Source organism: Saccopteryx bilineata, chromosome 4 (assembly GCF_036850765.1).
Source record: "Saccopteryx bilineata isolate mSacBil1 chromosome 4, mSacBil1_pri_phased_curated, whole genome shotgun sequence".
Classification (NCBI taxonomy): domain Eukaryota; kingdom Metazoa; phylum Chordata; class Mammalia; order Chiroptera; family Emballonuridae; genus Saccopteryx; species Saccopteryx bilineata.
The window spans coordinates 88,664,954-88,686,781 of NC_089493.1; the positions used below are offsets into that span (position 1 = coordinate 88,664,954).

The following is a 21,828-nucleotide window of genomic DNA, read 5'->3' on the forward strand; positions in this document are numbered from 1 at the left end:
AAGGAAAACAAAAGAAAAAATGGGACTACATCAAACTAAAAAGCTTTGCACATAGCCTGACCTGTGGTGGCGCAGTGGATAAAGCGTCCACCTGGAAATGCTGAGGTTGCCGGTTCGAAACCCTGGGCTGGCCTGGTCAAGGCACATATGGGAGTTGATGCTTCCAGCTCCTCCCCTCATCTCTGTCTCTCCTCTCTCTCCCTCTCTTTCTCTCTCTCTCTCTGTCTCTCCCTCTCCTCTCTAAAATAAATAAATAAAAAATTTAAAAAAAAAAAAAAAAAGGTTTAAAAAAAAAAAAAAAAAAAGCTTTGCACAGCAAAGGAAACCATCAACAAAATGAAAAGACAATCCACTGAATGAGAGAACACATTTGCCAATATATCTGATAAGTGGTTAATATCCAAAATTTATAAAGAACTTATAAATCTTAACACCAAAAAAATAAACAATCCAGTTAAAAATTGGACAAAAGACCTGAATGGATACTTGTCCGAAGAGGACATACAGATGGTCATTAGACATATGAAAAGATGCTCAAGGTTGCTAATCAACAGAGAAATGCAAATCAAAACCATGTGAGATACCACCTTAAAACTATTAGAATTACGCCCTGGCCAGTTGGCTCAGTGGTAAAGTGTCAGCCTGGCATATAGGAGTCCCAGATTTGATTCCTAGCCAGGGCACACAGAAGAAGCGCCCATCTGCTTCTCCACCCCTCCCCCTCTCCTTCCTCTCTGTCTCTCTCTTCCCCTCCCACAGCCAAGGCTCCATTGGAGCAAAAGTTGGCCCCGGGCGCTGAGCATGGCTCTATGGCCTCTGCCTCAGGCGCTAGAATGGCTCTGGTTGCAACAGAGCAATGCCCCAGATGGCAGAGCATTGCTCCCTGGTGGGCATGCCAGGTGGATCCCGGTTGGGCGCATGCGGGAGTCTGACTGCCTCCCCATTTCCAACTTCAGAAAAATACAAAAAAAAAAACAAAAAAAGAGAACCAAACAAACAAAACTGTTAGAATTGCTGTCATCAACAAACACACAAGTGTTGACAAGGGATGTGGAGAAAAAGGAACCCTTGTGCACTGTTGATGGGAATGCTGACTGTTGCAGCCACTGTGGAAAGCAGTATAGAGTTTCCTCAAAAAATTTGAAAATAAAACAGCCTTTGTGCCTTATGACCCAGTGATTCCATTTCTGGGAATTTATCCAAAAAATAAATAAAACACTAATTCAAAAGAATGTATGTACCCCTATATTCATTGCAGTGTTATTTACAGTGGCCAAGATGTAGAAGTAGCCCAAGTACCCATCAGTAGATGAGTGGATAAAAAAGCTGTGGTACATTTATACAATGAAATACAACTCAGCCATAAAATGAAGTAAATCTTACCCTTTGCTACAGTATGGATGGACCTGGAAAGCATTATGCTGAGTGAAATAAGCCAGTCAGAGAAAGACAAGTACCATATGAATTTACTCATATGTGGAATCAAGTGAAAATAAATGAACTAACAAGCAAAATAAAGACAGACTCATAGATAGAGAGCAGGCTGACAGCTGTCGGGTTGGAGGCTAGGTAAGGTAGGTGGACCAATTAAGCAAAAATGGGAAAAAGAAAATCTCATGGTCACAGCAGTGTGGTGATTACTAGGGAGAGGGGCTGAGGGTAGGTGGAGGAGGAGGAAGGTCTGGAGAGTAAATGGTAATAGATGGAGACTTGACTTAGGGTGTTGAACACACAGTACAGTGTACAGATGATGTGTTGTAGAATTGTGCGCCTGTATAATTTTATTAACCAGTGTCACCCCAATCAATTCAATAGAAAGGAAAGAAAAATAGATTAGCGGTTGTTTAGGGGTAGGGCAAGGGGGAGCGTTGGGGGGTGAGAGTACTATAGAGTGAAGGCTGAAGTGTGTGAGGTTTCTTTTCAGGGTGATGAGAATGTTCTAAAATTGCCTGTGGAGAAGATATAGCACAGAAACTTTTGCTATTTTTTTTACTTCCTGTGTGAAAGCACTGTATCAGGGCATACCATCAGAAGAAGAAAAAAGAGAAATTTCACCTGGAAATGAAATAAGTTGTCTCTGTGCTAAGAATGAGAAAGACCAAAAAAATCTTTAAAGATATTGTCTAAAGCCATATGTTTTATTTATTTGACATATAGACTGACCACCACCACCTCCAATCACCCGGTACCTACCTCCCTTCATTTACATCAAAAGGAAACCATGCTAGGGTCTTGAATCAAGATTTGACCCTGATTTGAACTAGAGTCAAAACATCCCAATTAATATCTGCACATACTAGACCCTTTTTTAATTTTTTATTTATTTATTCATTTTAGAGAGGAGAGAGAGAGAGAGAAAGGGGGGAGAGAGAGAGAGAGAGAGAGAGAGAGGAGAGAGAGACAGCGGGGAGGAGCTGGAAGCATCAACTCCCATATGTGCCTTGACCAGGCAAGCCCAGGGTTTCGAACCGGCAACCTCAGCATTTCCAGGTCAACGCCTTATCCACTGCGCCACCACAGGTCAGGTCATACTACACCCTTTTAAAGGAAGAACTACTGACCTCCTTACCAAAAGCTGCAAGCTCTACACTAAAATCGTATCATGATGTCATTGGTGATCAATAGGTACACTTAGCTTCCAGATAACAGATCTGAGATCAGTAATATACAGCCCCTTGTATCAAACATTCATTGAGTACCTCATATTCTAGGAAACATGCCTAATGATTTACATGTAAATCATCTAATCTTCCAAACGACCCTTTAAGCTAAGTCCATTTGCCGATGGTGAAGTTGAAGCAGAGAGGTTAAGTACCTTGCCTCTGGTCCCACAGCCGGGAAGAGCACAGCAGGACTAGAACTCTGGTTTCTGATCCCACAGAGCCTCTGCTTTCCCGCCTGCCCTCTGGCCTCCCTGCGAGGCAAACTCCCGTCCTGAGCTGGATCCCCAGTTCAACACAAAGCTAACCCAGTGTGGCTGTCTTTCAGGAGGGAAGCCAAGCCTCATCTCAGTAGAGGGCTTTGCTTTAATGTAACTTTCTTCTTCCTCAATTTATCTCTGAAGGAAAAGCGCTCACAAAATGACTTTTTTCCATGTCCAAGAGTTCGGTTTTGTGTTCACTTTAAGAGAAAAATCTAGGTATATTTTCCCCATTTCAAATTGGCCATCTAGGCCCAAGGAATTTATTACAATTCATACCACGGTGGCACATAAAATTTTATTTTCATAAAAGCATCGTGTCTCAAGAATGATTCCCATGTCAGTACTAGGGCATATGGGCAAAATAACTGTGTTAATGTCCCATTTTCAAAATGGACCCAAGGGAGCTTGGGGGGGGGAGAAAGTACGAGGTGGAGGGAAACTGCAAGAGTGCTGACTGCCCCGCGCTGGAGCGTGTGTCACCCAGGCGCTGCGCTCTGCCCTGCAGGTCATACTCCATCAGGAAGGGCACATGGACGACGGGCTCACCCTGCAGCGATGCCAGCAGGAGGAGTCCCAGGCTGCTCGGATCATCCGCAACACGACAGCCTTATTCAGCCAGTTTGTAAGGTGAGTTCCTTCCCTGTCTGTCTCTCTCTGTTTCTACTCTATACAGAGGCAGATTAAGGTCGGTTGAAGCCCCGGGCGCAGATGAAAATATTGAGCCCCTTAAAAAAGAGAGAGAGAAAGGGAAAATAAAAATACATGTTAACCATATTTTAAAATAAATAAAAAATATTATGTGCTATTAATGTTAAAATTGCAAATATGAAACCAAACTTGGTGTCATTAGAAAAAAGTATAGAGTTGGGGTTTTGCGGGGCCCTTCAGAAGTCGGGGCCCAGGGCACGTGCCCTGTGTGCTCGCCGTAAATCTGCCTCTGACTCTACTGCCTTCCAGTCCCAGCTGCGTACCTTCTTTTAATACTGTGAGCATGTTCAGGAAGTAATTTAACACTAGCCAAGAGTTCTACCAAGGAGAGCTTGGGACTGAAACGTATATCCCATGCAGGTGACCTACCAGCTTTTCTCTCTGCCCAACAACTATCCAAGCATTGGTGTCATGAGCATTAAGCAAGAGGCTGCAGTGCTCTGAGTCCCTTTTGCATTAGTGTGTGAAGAGGTGAGGAGAGGGAAGACACAGATCCACTCTGCTATTTAGAAAGGCTTTCTCACCATTCAGAGGCATTGCTATGGTTTGCATCCAAGTAAATTTGCATCGGAACCCTTGAGTTACCCAACCGTGACTGGGACTTAAATGGGAAAAGGAACCGCCTGCGTGGATCATAATCCCCCCAGCCTTAACAATGGCTGCCAAAATAGAACTCTGTGCACTGTGCTCACCAAGTACCGTGAGGCATGGATTCTGTTGTAAACATGCAGTGTTCCAATCCATCCTCTTGCAGGAAGATATCTCCAAAGCCAAGAGGGTTTAGATTTCACATGTGAAATTGCATAAAAAGAGAAACAAAAAAAGTATACCTTAACTTTTCATCCTGTTAAAACAATGCGTTCCAAGAAATATGTGTGAGGATATAAGCTAAATTGCTGTTATAGTTCAGGATAAACTTTTATCTTTTGTTAAGGTAATATGATAGGGTTGGTGAGTGCTTCAAGGGAAGTGGCTGGCTTCTGGGGCAGGTTTCTTCTGTCTTGCTGCTTTCAGATCTCCTACGGGTTTTGTGTGTCCCTAGACCACCAGCACAGCCGCATCACCAGAGAACTTACAAATTCTTAGGTTTCACCCTACCTTACTAAATGAAACACCTGGGAGTGGTCCTCCAGAAAATGGTGTTTTAATAGCCCTCCAGTTGATGCTTATGCTGCTAAAGATTGCAAACCACTTCCCAGGAGTCGAGGTCTTAACCTTGGTCATGCGTTACAGTCATCTAGGGAGCTTTAAACATCCTGATCTCCCGGAGGCACTTCAAACCAGCTGCATCACAATCTCTGGGGTGAGATCCAAACACCAGAGCTTTTGTTTTTCTTTTATTAGATTTTTAAAATTTTTATTTTTCAGTTAGAGTTGACATATAGTATTCTATTTGTCTCAGGTATATAACATAATGATTAGATATTTATAAGCCTTACTTACAAAGTGATCACACCAGTAAGTTTACTAACCATCTGACATAATAAAATATTATTGACTATATTACTTGAGCTCTATTTGACACCCCTGTATAACTATTTTTTATTATAGGCAAGTTGTACTTTTTATTCTCTTCTACCTTTTTCACTTATTCCCCAACCCCTTCCCTTCTGGGAACCATCAGTTTTGTTTTTCTTCTGTATTTATTGGTTTGTTCCTGTTTTGTCTATTTTTTAGATTCTACATATAAGTGAAATCAACCTCTAGCAAAACACCCTCTAGGTCTTTCCATGTTTTCACAAATGGCCAGATTTCATTCTTTATGGCTGAGTAATATTTCATTGTATATATGTACCATCTCTTCTTTAAAAAAAGACTTTATTGAATTTATTGAGGTGACATTGGTTAATAAAATTATATAGCTTTCAAGTATATAACTCATAATTCATCATCTGTATATTGTATTGTGTGTTCACCACCCCAAGTCAAGTCTCCTTCCATCACCATTTAAACCCCTTTACCCTCCTCTACCTGCCCCACCGCTCTTTTCCTCTGGTAATCACCATACTATTGACTGTGTCTATGAGTTATTTCTGTTCCCTTCACCCATTTCACCCAGCTCCCGACACCCTCTCCCCTCTGACAGCTGTCAGTCTGTTCTCTGTATCTATGTTGTTTGTTTCTATTTTGTTGGTTTATTTTGTTCATTAGATTCTACATATAAGTGAAATTATATGCTACTTGTCTTTCTCTGTCCGACTTATTTCACTTAGAATAATACCTTCTAGGTCCTTCCATGTTGTCATAAATGCAAGATTTCACTTTTTATGGCTGAGGAATATTCATTGTATATATGTACCTCATCTTCTTTACTCATTCATCTATTGACGGACACTTAAGTTGTTACCATCTCTTGGCTATTGTAAATAATACTGGAATGAACATAGGGGTGCCTATATCTTTTCAAATTAACAAAGACCAGCTTTTAAGTAAATATCCCCAGATGATTCTTACATTCAGCCACAGTTGACAACCACTTTCCTGTTATGTTTCCTTCATTACATGATCAAAAGTCCCTTACTAAGCCCTGGCCGGTTGGCCAGTGGTAGAGCATCGGCCTGGCGTGCAGAAGTCCCGGGTTCGATTCCCGGCCAGGGCACACAGGAGAAGCGCCCATCTGCTTCTCCACCCCTCCCCCTCTCCTTCCTCTCTGTCTCTCTCTTCCCCTCCCACAGCCAAGGCTCCATTGGAGCAAAGATGGCCCGGGCGCTGGGGATGGCTCCTTGGCCTCTGCCCCAGGCACTAGAGAGGCTCTGGTTGCAGCAGAGCGACACCCCAGAGGGGCAGAGCATCGCCCCCTGGTGGGCAGAGTGTCGCCCCCTGGTGGGCATGCCAGGTGAATCCCGGTTGGGTGCATGCGGGAGTCTGTCTGGCTGTCTCTCCCCGTTTCTAGCTTCAGAAAAATACAAAAAAAAAAAAAAATCCCTTACTAGCACCATGTCTGAGGGCTCTCCTGCAAAAGGAGGAAGAAGGAAGAAGTGGAAGGAAAGTAATCTTTTTCTTAAAATACATGTACCAAAAGTAGATCACTTCATTTTGAAGTCTGTCGGCTAATACTTAGTTATCTTGCCACACTTAGCTGTAGAGAGGTTGAGAAATATAATCTCCGGTTGGTTGACTATGTGCCCAGCAAAACTCAGGGGTCCTGTTACTAAACTGGAGAAAGGAAAGCAGGCAATAGAGGTATTCCTGCGAGAGGATGGAACTGAGGCCTTTGTCTGCTTTTGGCTCTGCTACTGATTTTCTGTGATCCGTAAGCAAAACAGTCCCTTCTTTCTATGCCAAATTACATCCAGGCTTGTTCCCCTTCTTCAGAGAAGGGGTTTAAGAATGTATGGCTAGGTATAAGCAAAAAGAAGATAGCTACACATAAAAATGAGTTTTTTGTGTAGTCTCTAGACTATTATAGGGCCATCACTTTCAAGGTAGACAGGTTTATTTATCTGACCCCAGTTCTCTCAACCTCTGCCCCTATAGCTTGCTTAAAAGTTAGTGACCCCTACGTCACACATGTACAAAAAATAATAATTCCAAGTGAATCAAAGACTGAATTATAAGACCTAAAACTTTAATATGTGGAAAAGAAAACATCAGCTTAATTTTTTATAACTTTGTTTTAGTCAGTGGTTTCTTCAATTTATTCTGAAAATAATAGCAACACAATTAAAAAATAAAGAAATTGAAGTTTATCAAAATTAAAAATATTTTTGCTGTGAAGAGCACCATCAAGCAAGTGAAAAAAACAACCCACATAATAGTATGGAATATTTGCAAATCATATATCTGATAAGGGACTTGTATCTAGAATAAAGAACTCTCACAACTAAACATTAAGAAAACAAATGGGCCAATTTAAAAATGAGCCAAGGATTTAAATAGCCATTTCTCCTAAGATATACAAATAGCCAATAAGCATATGAGAGGATGTTTGGCATCATTATCCATCAGGAAAATGCAAATCAAAACTACAGAGAGAGAACAATACTTTATTCCCAGGAGAATGGCTATAATCCAAAAGACTGTTAATAAGAATTGTGGGACAGGTTGTGGAGAAATCAGAATCTTCATATACTTCTGATAGGAATGTAAAATGTCACAGCCACTTTGAAGTATAGTCTGGAAATTCCTCAAAAAGTTACACATAGAGTTACCATATGATCCAGCAATTTCACTTCTAGGTAGTACACAAATGTTTAAAGCAGCATTATTCATAATAGCCAAAAACTGAAAACAACCCAAACATTCAACTGATGAATGGATAATTAAAATATGCTGTATCCTTACAATGTAATATGATTTGTCTATGAGAAGGATGTGGTGATGACGTACCCTACAACGTAGATGAACCTTGAAAACATTATGCTAAGAGAAAGAAGCCAGACATGAATGACAATGTATGATATGATTTCCTCGATATAAAATGTCCAGAATAGACAAATCTATAGAGATAGAAAGTAGATTTGTGGTTGTGTACAGGTAGTCATAGGGGACAAGGGGAGCAACTATTAATAGTTGTGGGATTTTAAGCAGAGCTGATGAAAAATTCTAAAATTGACATGATTGCACAACTCTTTAAATATACTAAAAAAGCATTAAACCATTGAATTGCACCCTTTAGAGTGTAGTATGATATGTGAATTATATCTCAATAAAGCTGTTTTTTTTTTAAAAAAAAAAAAGGGTAAATGAGAGTTAAATGCTTGACAATGAGGAAATTATTTTTAAACAGCTTTATTGGGTTATAATTTACATATCATAGAATTCAGCTCTTTGAGTGTACAAAGCAGTGAATTTTAATAAACTTACAGAACCATACAACAATCACTAATTCAGTTTTAAACATTTCCGTCACCGCAGAATGATTCCTTCCGTCCACTGCTGTTTATACCAGTTGCCACCCCCAGCCTTAGGCAACCAGTGGTCTACTTTCTGTCACAACTTAATATATTAAATTGGTAAATTAAATCATGCAATATATGGCCTTTTGAACTGGGCCCTTTTACTTAGCATTACATTTTTAGGGTTGCCCCTGTTCTGTTACAGCTCACAATGATCTGTTTCTTTGTACTGCTGAAGAATAGTCTTCTTGTATATGTACCAGGTAGAGATATAGACATATATATACATACATAAATGTATATATGTTTGCATTTGAATGATTGTATATATATACAATAAATACAGAAGATATATATGTACATATAACACACATATAATGTTATCTCTATAAAAAGAGACAGTGACAGACACACTTCACATTCTGTTTTATTCATCAATTGAGAAACAATTGGATTATTTCTATTTTTGGTGATTATCAATAATGCTTCTATGGATATTGGGGTAAAAGTTTTTGGATATGTTTTCATTTATTTGGGGTAAATACCTAGGAATAGAATTACTTAGTCATGTATTAATTTATGTTTAACTTTTTAATATTTTTGGACCATTTTTAAGTGTATAACTTAGTGACATTAAGTGCATTCAAACTATTGTACAACCATCACCACTCTCCAACTCCAGAACTTTTGCATCATCTCAAACTGAAATTTCATACCAATTAAACAAAATTCCCTGAGCTCCCCTCCCTCTAGCACCATGATTCTACTTTCTACTTCTATGAATTTAACTATTCTAAGTACTTCATGTAAGTGGAATCATACAGTATTTTTTTTGTTGGTCCGGTTTATTTACTTAACAAAAATATCTTTAAGGTTTATATTGCAGCATGTGCTATAGACTTTCATTACTTTTTAAGGTTGAATGTTATTATATTGTATATAAACACCACACTTTGTTTACCCATTCATCCATCAGTGGACACTTGGGCGTGTTTAGTTTTAAGAAACTGAACACTTGTTTCCCAAAGCAGCTACACCATTTTACATTGCATTCAGAAACGTATGAAGTTCCATCCTTGCCTACTGTTGTTATAGTCTGACTTTTCTTATAGTAGTCATTTTAGTGGATATGAAGAGGTATGTCGTTGTGGTTTTAATTTGCATTCCCAAAATAACTAATAATTTTGGACACCTTTTGATGTGCCTATCATTGATGTATCTTCTCCAGTAAAGTGCAGTTAAGTCTTTTGCCTATTTTTTAGTTGGGTTGTTGTCTTCACATTGAGGTTTGAGAGTTCATTGTATCTTCTGTTTGTTTTTTTATAGATTTATGATTTGCAAATATTTTCTCCTAGATTGTGGCTTTTCTTCTCATTTCATTCCCAATTGATTTGAAAGAGAGGAAGGGAGAGAGAGAGAAAGAAGCATCAACTCATTACTCCACTTAGTTGTGCAGCCAATGATTGCTTCTTATACATGCTTTGACCAGGGCTAAGACTGGCAGCCTTGGTGCTTTGGAAAAATGCTCTGTCCACTGCACACTGGCCAGGGCCACTTTTCTCATTTTCTTTTTCTTTTCTTTTTTTTTTTTTTTTTGGCATTGTTTTACATTTTTTATTACATTTTGTTTTATTATTAATTTTAATACAGTGACATTGATAAATCAGGGTACATATGTTCAGAGAAAACATCTCCAGATTATTTTGACATTTGATTATGTTGCATACCCCTCACCCAAAGTCAAATTGGTTTCCCTCATCTTCTATCTGGTTTTCTTTGTGCCCCTCCCCTCTCCCTACCTCCTCTCTCTCCTTCCTCACCTCCTCCCCACCCTCATTACCATCACATTCTTGTCCATGTCTCTAAGTCTCATTTTTATGTCCCATCTAAGTATGGATTTATATAGTTCTTAGTTTTTTCTGATTTACTTATTTCACTCTGTATAATATTATCAAGGTCCATCCATGTTATTGTAAATGATCCAATGTCATCATTTCTTATGGCTGAGTAGTATTTCATAGTATATATGTACCAGAGCTTTTTAATCCACTCATCTACTGACGGACACTTGGGTTGTTTCCAGATCTTCACCACTGTGAACAATGCTGCCATAAACATGGGGATAGAATTCTCCTTTTGGAACAGTTCTATGGTATTCTTTTTTTTAAATAACTTTATTTTTTTAATGGGGCGACATCAATAAATCAGGATACATATATTCAAAGATAACAAGTCCAGGTTATCTTGTCATTCAATTATGTTGCATACCCATCACCCAAAGTCAGATTGTCCTCTGTCACCTTCTATCTAGTTTTCTTTGTGCCCCTCCCCCTCCCCCTTTCCCTCTCCCTTTTCCCCCTCCCCCCCCCTAACCACCACACTCTTATCAATGTCTCTTAGTTTCACTTTTATGTCCCACCTACGTATGGAATAATGCAGTTCCTGGTTTTTTCTGATTTACTTATTTCGCTTCATATCATGTTATCAAGATCCCACCATTTTGCTGTAAATGATCTGATGTCATCATTTCTTATGGCTGAGTAGTATTCCATAGTGTATATGTGCCACATCTTCTTTATCCAGTCATCTATTGACGGGCTTTTTGGTTGTTTCCATGTCCTGGCCACTGTGAACAATGCTGCAACAAACATGGGGCTGCATGTGTCTTTACATATCAATGTTTCTGAGTTTTGGGGGTATATACCCAGTAGAGGGATTGCTGGGTCATAAGGTAGTTCTATTTTCAGTTTTTTGAGGAACCACCATACTTTTCTTCCATAATGGTTGTACTACTTTACATTCCCACCAACAGTGTATGAGGGTTCCTTTTTCTCCACAGCCTCTCCAACATTTGCTATTACCTGTCTTGCTAGTAATAGCTAATCGAACAGGTGTGAGGTGGTATCTCATTGCAGTTTTGATTTGCATTTCTCTAATAACTAAAGAAGATGAGCATCTTTTCATATATCTGTTGGCCATTTGTATTTCTTCCTGGGAGAAGTGTCTGTTCATATCCTCTTCCCATTTTTTTATTGGATTGTTTGTTTGTTTGTTGTTGAGTTTTATGAGTTCTTTGTATATTTTGGATATTAGGCCCTTATCTGAGCTGTTGTTTGAAAATATCATTTCCCATTTAGTTGGCTTTCTGTTTATTTTGTTATCAGTTTCTCTTGCTGAGCAAAAACTTCTTAGTCTGATGTAGTCCCATTCATTAATTTTTGCCTTCACTTCTCTTGCCTGTGGAGTCAAATTCATAAAATGCTCTTTAAAACCCAGGTCCATGAGTTGAGTACCTATGTCTTCTTCTATGTACTTACCTGTTTCAGGTCTTATGTTTAGATCTTTGATCCATTTTGAGTTGATTTTAGTACAGGGGGAGAGACTGTAGTCCAGTTTCATTTTTTGCATGTGGCTTTCCAGTTTTCCCAGCACCATTTATTGAAGAGGCTTTCTTTTCTCCATTGTGTGTTGTTGGCCCCTTTATCAAAAATTATTTGACTATATATATGTGGTTTTATTTCTGGACTTTCTATTCTGTTCCATTGGTCTGAGTGTCTATTTTTCTTCCAATACCATGCTGTTTTGATTGTCGTGGCCCTATAATAGAGTTTGAAATCAGGTATTGTAATGCCCCCAGCTTCATTCTTTTTCTTTAGGATTGCTTTGGCTATTCGGGGTTTTTTATAGTTCCATATAAATCTGATGATTTTTTGCTCTATTTCTTTAAAAAATGTCATTGGAATTTTGATGGGAATTTCATTAAATTTGTATATTGCTTTGGGTAATATAGCCATCTTGATTATATTTATTCTTCCTAACCAAGAACAAGGTATATTCTTCCATCTCATTATATCTTTTTTGATTTCCCTTAACAATGGTTTATAGTTTTCATTATATAAGTCCTTTACATTCTTTGTTATGTTTATTCCTAAGTATTTTATTTTTTTGTTGTTGCAATCGTGAAGGAGATTATTCTTTTGAGTTCGTTCTCAATTGTTTCATTGTTGGCATATAGAAAGGCTATTGACTTCTGTATGTTAATTTTTTATCCTGCGACCTTACTGTATTGGCTTATTGTTTCTAGTAGTCTTTTTGTGGATTCTTTGGGGGTTTTGATGTATAGGATCATATCATCTGCCAAAAGTGATATCTTTACCTCTTCTTTTCCGCTATGGATGCCTTTTATTTCTTTGTCTTGTCTGATTGCTGTGGCTAGAACCTCTAGTACCACATTAAATAAGAGTGGAGAGAGTGGACAGCCCTGTCTTGTTCTTGATTTAAGGGGGAAAGCCTTCAGTTTAGTGCCATTTAATATGATGTTAGCTGATGGTTTATCATATATGGCCTTTATCATGTTGAGATATTTTCCTTCTATACCCATTTTGTTGAGAGTCTTAAACATAAAATTGTGTTGTATTTTATCAAAAGCCTTTTCTGCGTCTATTGATAAGATCATGTGGTTTTTGTTCTTTGTTTTGTTGATATGGTGTATTATGTTAACCGTTTTACATATGTGGAACCATCCTTGAGATTCTCACTTGATCATGATGTATTATTTTTTTAATATGTTGTTGTATTCGATTTGCTAATATTTTGTTTAGTATTTTAGCATCTGTATTCATTAGAGATATTGGTCTGTAGTTTTCTTTTTTTGTGCCAGTCTTGCCTGGTTTTGGTATGAGGGCTATGTCAGCCTCATAAAATGTGTTTGGAAATATTGCTTCTTCTTCAATTTTTTGGAAGACTTTGAGTAGAATAGGAAACAAGTCTTCTTTGAATGTTTGATAAAATTCGCTGGTATAGCCATCAGGGCCTGGACTTTTATTTTTGAGGAGGTTTTTAATGGTTTTTTCTATTTCTTCTCTACTAATAGGTCTGTTTAGGCTTTCTGCTTCTTCTTGACTCAGTCTAGGAAGGTTGTATTTTTCTAGGAATTTATCCATTTCTTCTAGGTTGTTGAATTTAGTGGCATAAAGTTTTTCATAGTATTCTACAATAATTCTTTGTATATCTACGGTGTCCGTGGTGATTTCTCCTCTTTCATTCTGGATCTTGTTTATATGAGTTCTTTCTCTTTTTTCCTTGGTAAGTATTGCCAAGGGTTTGTCAATTTTGTTGATCTTTTCAAAGAACCAACTCCTTGTTCTATTAATTTTTTCTATAGTTTTTCTGTTCTCTATTTCATTTATTTCTGCTCTGATTTTTATTATCTCCTTTCTTCGGCTGGTTTTGGGTTTTCTTTGTTCTTCTTTTTCTAGTTCCTTAAGGTGTAAAGTTAAGTGGTTCACTTGGGCTCTCTCTTGTTTGTTCATATATGCCTGAAGTGATATGAACTTCCCTCTTACCACTGCTTTTGCTGCATCCCATAGATTCTGATATGTCGTATTGTCATTTTCATTAGTCTGTATATATCTTTTGATCTCTGCACTTATTTCTTCTTTGACCCATTCATTTTGTAAAAGTATGTTGTGTAGTTTCCACACCTTTGTGGGATTTTTTTCCTCTTTTTTGCAGTTGAATTCTAGTTTCAAGGCTTTATGATCAGAAAATATGCTTGGTACAACTTCGATTTTTTCTGAATTTGCTGATGTTGTTTTTGTGGCCCAACATATGGTCAATTCTTGAGAGTGATCCATGTACACTGGAGAAAAATGTATACTCAGTCACTTTGGGATGAAATGTCCTGTAGATGTCTATCATATCCAGGTACTCTAGTGTTTTGTTTAAGGCCACTATGTCTTTGTTGATTCTCTGTTTGGATGACCGATTTAGAGCCGTCAGCAGTGTATTGAGGTCTCCAAGTATGATTGTATTTTTGTCAGTTTTTGTTTTAAGGTCAATAAGTAGCTGTCTTATATATTTTGGTGCTCCTTGGTTTGGTGCATATATATTAAGAATTGTTATGTCTTCTTGATTCAGTGTCCCCTTAGCCATTATGAAATGGCCATTTTTGTCTCTGAGTAGTTTTGCTGTCTTGTAGTCAGCATTATCAGATATGAGTATTGCTACGCCTGCTTTTTTTTGGATGTTATTTGCTTGGAGTATTGTTTTCCAGCCTTTCACTTCGAATTTGTTTTTATCCTTGTTACTTAGATGAGTTTCCTGTAGGCAGCATACAGTTGGATTTCTTTTTTAATCCATTCTGCTACTCTGTGTTTTTTTATTGGTGAGTTTAATCCGTTTACATTTAGTGTAATTATTGACACTTGTGAGTTCCCTATTGCCATTTTATATCTTGCTTTCTGTTAGTTTTGTGTCTTGTTTGATCCTTCTCTTTTGTTTGTCTATCTTTTGTTTTTTTTGGTTGTATTCCATACATCTTTCCTCTGTTGCTATCTTTTTTATCTCATGTGCTCTGTGGTGGTTTTTTCAATGGTGGTTACCTTTAAGTAATGAAAAGGGTTCCTACCCTGTTCATTGTAGCAAACTATTTTGTGAGTACTTTTGTACTCCATCGTCCTTTGCTACTGTTAATCTCCATCTTCTCCTCCCCTTTCTTTTTGTTGTTGTCACAGTTTAAATTTGGTTTTATTGTGTTCTTCTTGGAGCTTTTACTTGTGGCTCTGTTTTTGTTTTTTTTCTCTGTATCTGATTGGAGAACCCCCTTTAGTAATTCCTGGAGTGGGGGTTTTCTGATGATAAATTTCCTCATCTTTTCTGTATCTGTGAATGTTTTTATTTCTCCTTCATATTTGAAGGATAGCTTTGATGGGTATAGTATTCGTGGCTGAAAGTTGCTCTCTTTCAGGACTTTAAATATTGGGGTCCACTCTCTTCTAGCTTGTAGAGTTTCTGCTGAGAAATCTGATGATAATCTAATGGGCCTTCCTTTATATGTTGTATTCTTTTTTTTTCCCTGGCTGACTTCAGAATTTTTTCTTTGCTGTTGGTTTGTGCCAATTTCATTATGATATGCCTTGGAGTAGGTTTGTTGGGGTTAAGAAAACTCGGCGTTCTGTTTGCTTCTTGAACTTGAGGCTTTAGTTCTTTCCACAGGCTTGGGAAGTTTTCATGTATTATTTGTTTGAGTATGTTCTCCATTCCATTTTCTCTCTCTTCTCCCTCTGATATACCTATTATTCTTATTTTATTCTTTTTGATGGAGTCTGATAATTCCTGTAGGGCTATCTCATTTTTTTTTTAATTTTTGAGTCTCTTTCTTCTTCTCTCTGTTGTGCCTCAAGTTGCTTGTCTTCTATTTCACTAATCCTCTCTTCTATCTGACCTGTTCTATTAGCTAAGCTTGTTACTTCGTTTTTCAGCTCGTGAATTGAGTTTTTCATCTCTGTTTGATTTGTTTTTATAGTTTCAATTTCCTTGGAAATATATTCTTTGTGTTCATTGAGTTGTTTTCTGAGCTCACTAAATTGCCTTTCTGTGTTTTCTTGTATATATCGAAGGATTTTCAGGATTTCTATCTTGAATTTTCTGTCATTTAGCTCCAAGGTTTCCAATATATTAAATTTTTTCTCCATAGAACTTTCCTCATCTAGCTGTGTTACCTCTCTTTCTTTTGTATCCATGATATTCAATTTTCTCTTCCTTAATGGCATCTGAGGGTGGTTTTGTTGATAGTATTAATGAGATTTAATAAAGAATAATAAGTTAAAAATATAAAAAATCGAAAAGAGTTGTTTTTTTAAAAAAAATTAATAATGAAATAAAGTAAAATAAAATAAAATAAAAATTTTAAAGAAAGGAAATTATTCCCCCCTCCTTTTTTCCTCTCCCCTCTTTCTTGATAAAATCTTGTGGTGATCTGTGAATTATAACAAACAATGCCTGTAATGGAGGGCCTGAATTGGGGAAAAGTAATAAAGGGGCAAAAAAAAAAAAAAGGAAAGAAAAAAGAAGGGGATATGGACCCACAAAAAGCAGATAAGGAAAAAATTTGGGTCAAGAATAAAATGATTTGCTTTTAGGTGTTGGTTGACTAAGAGTTATCATGAGAGGAATAAGAGGGAAACAGAAAAATGGGGGGACAAATTAAAAAATTACTATTGTATTTAGTGGAACAAGAACTAGATAATATGGAGAGCCAGGGATGGGAGCACTGCTAGTGAGTTAAACAGGTGAAGTAAAAACCCCCCAAAATGCCACAAACATAAGTTTGAGTCCCAGATAAGATAATTTGTTTGTTATTGAGGTTTGAATGAGAGGAGATGTAAAGGAGAAAGGAAGAAACTAATATAGAGGGAGAAAAGAAAAAGAGAGAGAGAAAAAAAGAGGGAACCACTAAAAAAAGAAAAAAGAGGAGAGAGAGAGAGAGAGTTAAGGGTTTTGGAGTGCAACCCTCATAGAGAGAAAGGAAGAGGAAAGAAAAGATAATGGGAGATGTAACACTTATGGGTAGTGTAGTTCAAGGAGAGGAGAGAGTAAGACCGGCAGAGAGTTAATCAGCCAAATTGGAGGAGGAAAAAAAAATATCAAGAATGAAGATAATAGAAACAAACGAACAAATATAATAAAATGGGATAGGTTATAAAGTCTGTGGATTATTCTTGATTTTGAGAGGTTATCTTCTTGCTTTTTCTTTTCTCTCCCTCTTCCTGGTTGGTGACTCTGTACCCCAGGTTCTGCCCCTTTGACATGCTCAGGTAGAGGTTTACAGTTAATAAGTCTCTATGGCAATGTCATGTATTGTGCTTTAGTCTCGTTGGCAGTCGAGGCTCATTAGCATTTATAGGCTCCGACAGTGACAGAGTCCGTGTTCCTGGAGCCTTTCTCCTAGTCTTTCCTTCCTCAATTAGTAGCCTGATAATCCAACTATGGGGTTGCTGCTGCCTCTGCCTGGATAGTAAGAGGCTCAAAGAGCTGGCAACCCCCCACTGTATTTCCACTCAGCACAGGGCTCTGGGTAAGGCTCAGTCAGTCAGAGCTGCTAGCATAATCAGGCGGGCTTTCCGCTCACTCAAAGACCTCTGGCTCTGCCACTCTGTCCAGTAACACAGGTGGGTGCCCACTCCTGGGGCACTTGGAGGAAACTCTCGCTCACTATCTGCGTGCGCAGACCAGGATATCAGGCCAGCAGTCTCACGCTCTGAGTGAAACCCCCAACCACATGGAAAAGCTCCAGCATTGGAATTGGCTCTTGCTCCGTCCCCGTGCGCGGCTTTTGCAAGGCGCTGGGGCGGCCCGAGATTCCGCTTTGGCCCACACAAAGGCCCCTGACTCTGCCCCTCTGTGCGATAACACGGGCGCGCACTGCCGAGGCACTCGGAGGAATCTCTCGCTCACTGTCTGCACGTGCAGACCAGGATATCAGGCCGGCCGCGTTTCCCTCTGAGTGAAACCCCCACCAGCACGGAAAAGTTCCACCACTGGAATTAGTTCTCACTCCCTCCTGTACACGGCTTTTCCAGGGTGCTGGGGCTGCCCAGAGATTCCGCTTTCGGTCCACACAAAGGCCTCTGACTCTGCCTCTCTGTGGGACAACACATGTGCACACTCCCGGGGCTTTGGAAGGAATCTCTCGCCCTCTATCTGTGCGCGCCGACCAGGGGGTTGGGTAAAATGGCTGCCCCACTTGTCTTTCTTTGTCTGGGTTTGGCGCGAGTGTTAGCTTGTATTGCCCGGGTTGCCACAGGAACAGTTTTTCCTTGGCTTGGATCTCCGTGCCACAGCCTGGTTCAGCCGTTTGTGCCGCAGCCTGGATCTATTCACCCCCTTTGCCCGCCTCAGTTTCTATATTCACAGTTCCCAGAGAATACCACTCTGTTTAGGTTAGTGAGGAAGGCAGAGCATTTCTTACTCCCTATTTCCTTTGGGGTTTGGTTATATATTTAGCCAATTTTTCGCTCTACCATACCTTTGGGTGTATTGCAAAACATCTGGAGGCTCCAAGGATAGGTTTTTCTGTTTCTGGTTGAAGATCTTGTTGAGTTTTGGGGGAGATTTATCTGTATCACTTCCTACCCCGCTATTACTCTGACGTCATCTTTTCTCATTTTCTTAATGGTGTTTTGTGGGGGTTTTTAGCATCAAAATTTTAATTTTGAGGAACTCTAATTTAACATTATCTTTGTTCATGGATCATATTTTTGGTCGTCATATCTAAAAACTCTTTGCCTAACCCAAAGTTGCCAAGATTTTCTCCTTTTTTTTTTCCTCAAAGTTTTATAATTTTAGCTCGTATATTTAGATCTATGATCCATTTTGAATCAATTTTGTGTGTGATGTGAGGTAAGGATTTAAATTTATCTTTTGAATGTGAATTGTATGGCCATCTTATTGTCCCTGCACAGTCTGTTAAAAATTTGTCCTTTCTATATCATTTTGCCTAAACACCTTTGTCAAAAATCAGGTGACCATAAATGTAAACATTTATTTCTGGACCCTCAGTTCTATTCCATCTGTGTACCTGTTATTATGCCAAATCAGCACTGTCTTGATTAATATAGTTTTATAATAGTAAATATTAAAATCAGATCGAGTCCTCCAATTTTGTACATTTCAAATTATTTTGGCTCTCCTGGGTCCTTTACATTCCCATATAAAATTTAGGGTAAATTTGTCTATTTCTGCAGAAAACTCTGCTGAAATTTTGATAGAAATTGCATTTAATCTATAAATTAAGTTTGGGGAGGACTTTTATTATTTTAATAATAATGACTCTTCCAATCCATAAATATAAAATATCTCTCTTTAATTTATTCTTATTGAATTCCTTTTAGGAAGATATAATTTTCAGTATGTAACTCTTACACTTTCTTTGAAAACTTTATTTCTAAGTATTTTGAAACCAATACAAATAGAATTGTTTTATAAATTTCACTTTAGGTTGTTTATTGCTGATCTACATAATACTAACATGTAGGAATTCAGGTTTTTAAATATCAATCATGTATCCTATGACTTAATGACATTTTTTATTTGTTTTAATGGGGGGGGGGGTTTGGTATGGATACTTTAGAATTTTCTACATGAAGGATCATGTCATAGGTGAATAGAGATTTTATTTTTTCCTTTCTAATATGGATTTCCTTCCTTCCTTCCTCTCTCCCTCCCTCCCTCCCTTCCTTCCTTCCTTCCTTCCTTCCTTCCTTCCTTCCTTCCTTCCTTTTCTTCTTCCCTTTCTTCCCTTCCCTTTCCTTCCTTCCTTCCTTCCTTCCTTCCTTCCTTCCTTCCTTCCTTCCTTCCTTCCTTCCTTCCTTCCCTTTTCCTCCTTTTCTCCCTCTCTCCCTCTTTCTTTCTTTCTTTCTTTCTTTCTTTCTTTCTTTCTTTCTTTTTTCTTTCTTTCTCTTTCTTTCTTTCTTTCTTTCTTTCTTTCTTTCTTTCTTTCTTTCTTTCTTCTTTCTTTCTTCTTTCTTTTAATTGTGCTGGCTAGACCATCCATTACAATGTGGATTGAAAGTGAAGAAAACAGACATCCTTGTCTTGTTTCTAATCTTAGGGGGAAATATTAAGTCTTTGACCATTAAGTATAATGTTAGCTGTAGGGTTGTATACACACCCTTTATCAGGCTCAGGAAGTTTTTTTTTCTGTCCCTGGTTTGTTGAGGGTTCTTGTGTTTTTTGTTTGTTTTATCTTGAATGAGTGTTAGATTACATAAAATTATTATTTTATTGTCTGTTGTGATGATCATATGGTTTTGTCCTTTATTCCTATAGTTTATTATGTACATTAACTGATTGAGAATGGGGTGTTGAACAGTCTAACTATTACTGTTATTATCAAATTGTCTTTTTCTCCCTTAATTCTGTCCATTTTTGCTTCACATATTTTGAGTTTTGTTGTTGGTTGCTTATGTTTATAATAGATATATATTCCTGATAAATTGACTCATAATTACTAACATTCTCCCTTTTTTCCTCTATGAACATTATTTGTCTTAAAGTATGTCTTCCCGAGCCTCTTCAAATGCCTTAGATTCAGATTATGGTTGCTGATTGTATGGTATCACTTTCTTCAGTCCTTTTATTGTCAACCTATTGGTGTCAAATCTATACAATGTGTCTTATAAATAGCATACAATAGATTTTTAAAATGTAGTTCGACAATCTTTTCCTTTTATTGGTGTGCGTAATCTACTTATGGACAATGTAATTATTCAAATAGTTGGATTTATGTCTGTGACTCACTCTGTGATTTTTGTTTCATGTCCTTTTTGTTTCTCTATTCTTCTCTACTGCCTTATTTTGTATTGAATATTTTCTAGTGTATCATTTTAATTCCTTTGTTGAGATTTAAATATTTTAAAGTTATTTTCCTAGTGGGTGCTCTAGAGAGCTCGGTATGTATTCAAGTTGAAACAAATGAATGTAAGCTTAACAAGTAAAGAAAGCACCTTTGCTTCGGTATTGTTCTCTCCTCCCCCTGCTTCTTTGTGATAATGTCATTATATCACATCTTCATGTATTATAAGCCCAGCAGCACAGTTTGTAATTATTATCTTATGTATTTGTTGTTTTTTAATCTACAAGAACAGAAGAGAAATCTATATATTTGTACTGTCTTTTGTACTTGCCTGCATAATTACCTTTACCAGTGCTCTTTATTTCTTCATGTTGATTCTAGTTGCTGTCTGGTATCATCTTCTTTCAGCCCGGATGACTTCCCTTAGTATTTCTCATAAGACAAGCCTGCTACCCATGTGGGTGGGATAACGTGTTAAAGTTCAGGCAATTTTGAGTCTGTCCAAGATTTTAGTTTCTGCTTGCACAGAGAAGGCAGACCTAGACACAGAGAAAAATAGATAGCTACGTCCACCTCTGGTCCATCCTGAGCAGGTGGGTGGCCTTGCACATGATCTGCCTACTCTGTGAGAATTTCTTTTCTATAAAGCAGGGGTGGGGGGAGGCAAGGGGACAGCCTCAGACTAAAACACCACAGATTCCCCCTGTTCTTATTTTTTAAACATATGCTTCTCAACTTGCTGTATGCCTTTGATCGTTTCCGGAGTTCTGCAGAGTTATTTTGGACGATTATGTCCAATGTTGTTATTATTTTGTGGGAGAAATTTGCTGAACTCCTCACTCAGCTGTTCTCAGTCATTCTCAGCATCAAGGGGGGAATTCTTGATTCTCCCAGCCACAAGATGTTTTAGGAGAAAGGAGGACGAATGAAAAATAAACCAGTGTAGCAGGGGTAGGGACTGCAGAAGCCATTGTACTTGTTTTGCAAGAGCTGGCAAGTGAGGGATAAAAACATAATTTGGAACTATAATCTCCTCTCCCCTCCATCTCTCTTGAGAAACCAACAGCACCTGCTGTGTACAAGTGGAAACTGGAGGGAAGGAGTAGCCGCGTGGGAGAGCATATTAACATTAAATGAATAGGAAAGGAACATGAAAGAACAATGCAGAAGAAAAGGTTAGCTTGCTTGTGCTGTCTCATCATACTCAGTACAGTTGCTGGGAG

At 38.1% G+C, this 21,828-nt stretch overlaps 1 protein-coding gene across 1 annotated transcript in view; it reads left to right on the forward strand.

Annotated features, from left to right (window-relative positions):
• Positions 1-21,828, forward strand: part of RYR3 (ryanodine receptor 3) — a 626,037-nt gene that overhangs the window by 310,583 nt on the left and 293,626 nt on the right. The window contains exon 12 of the mRNA XM_066277226.1: positions 3,429-3,550. Coding sequence (XP_066133323.1) covers positions 3,429-3,550 — 122 coding nt within the window. The remainder of the gene's footprint in view (positions 1-3,428; positions 3,551-21,828) is intronic.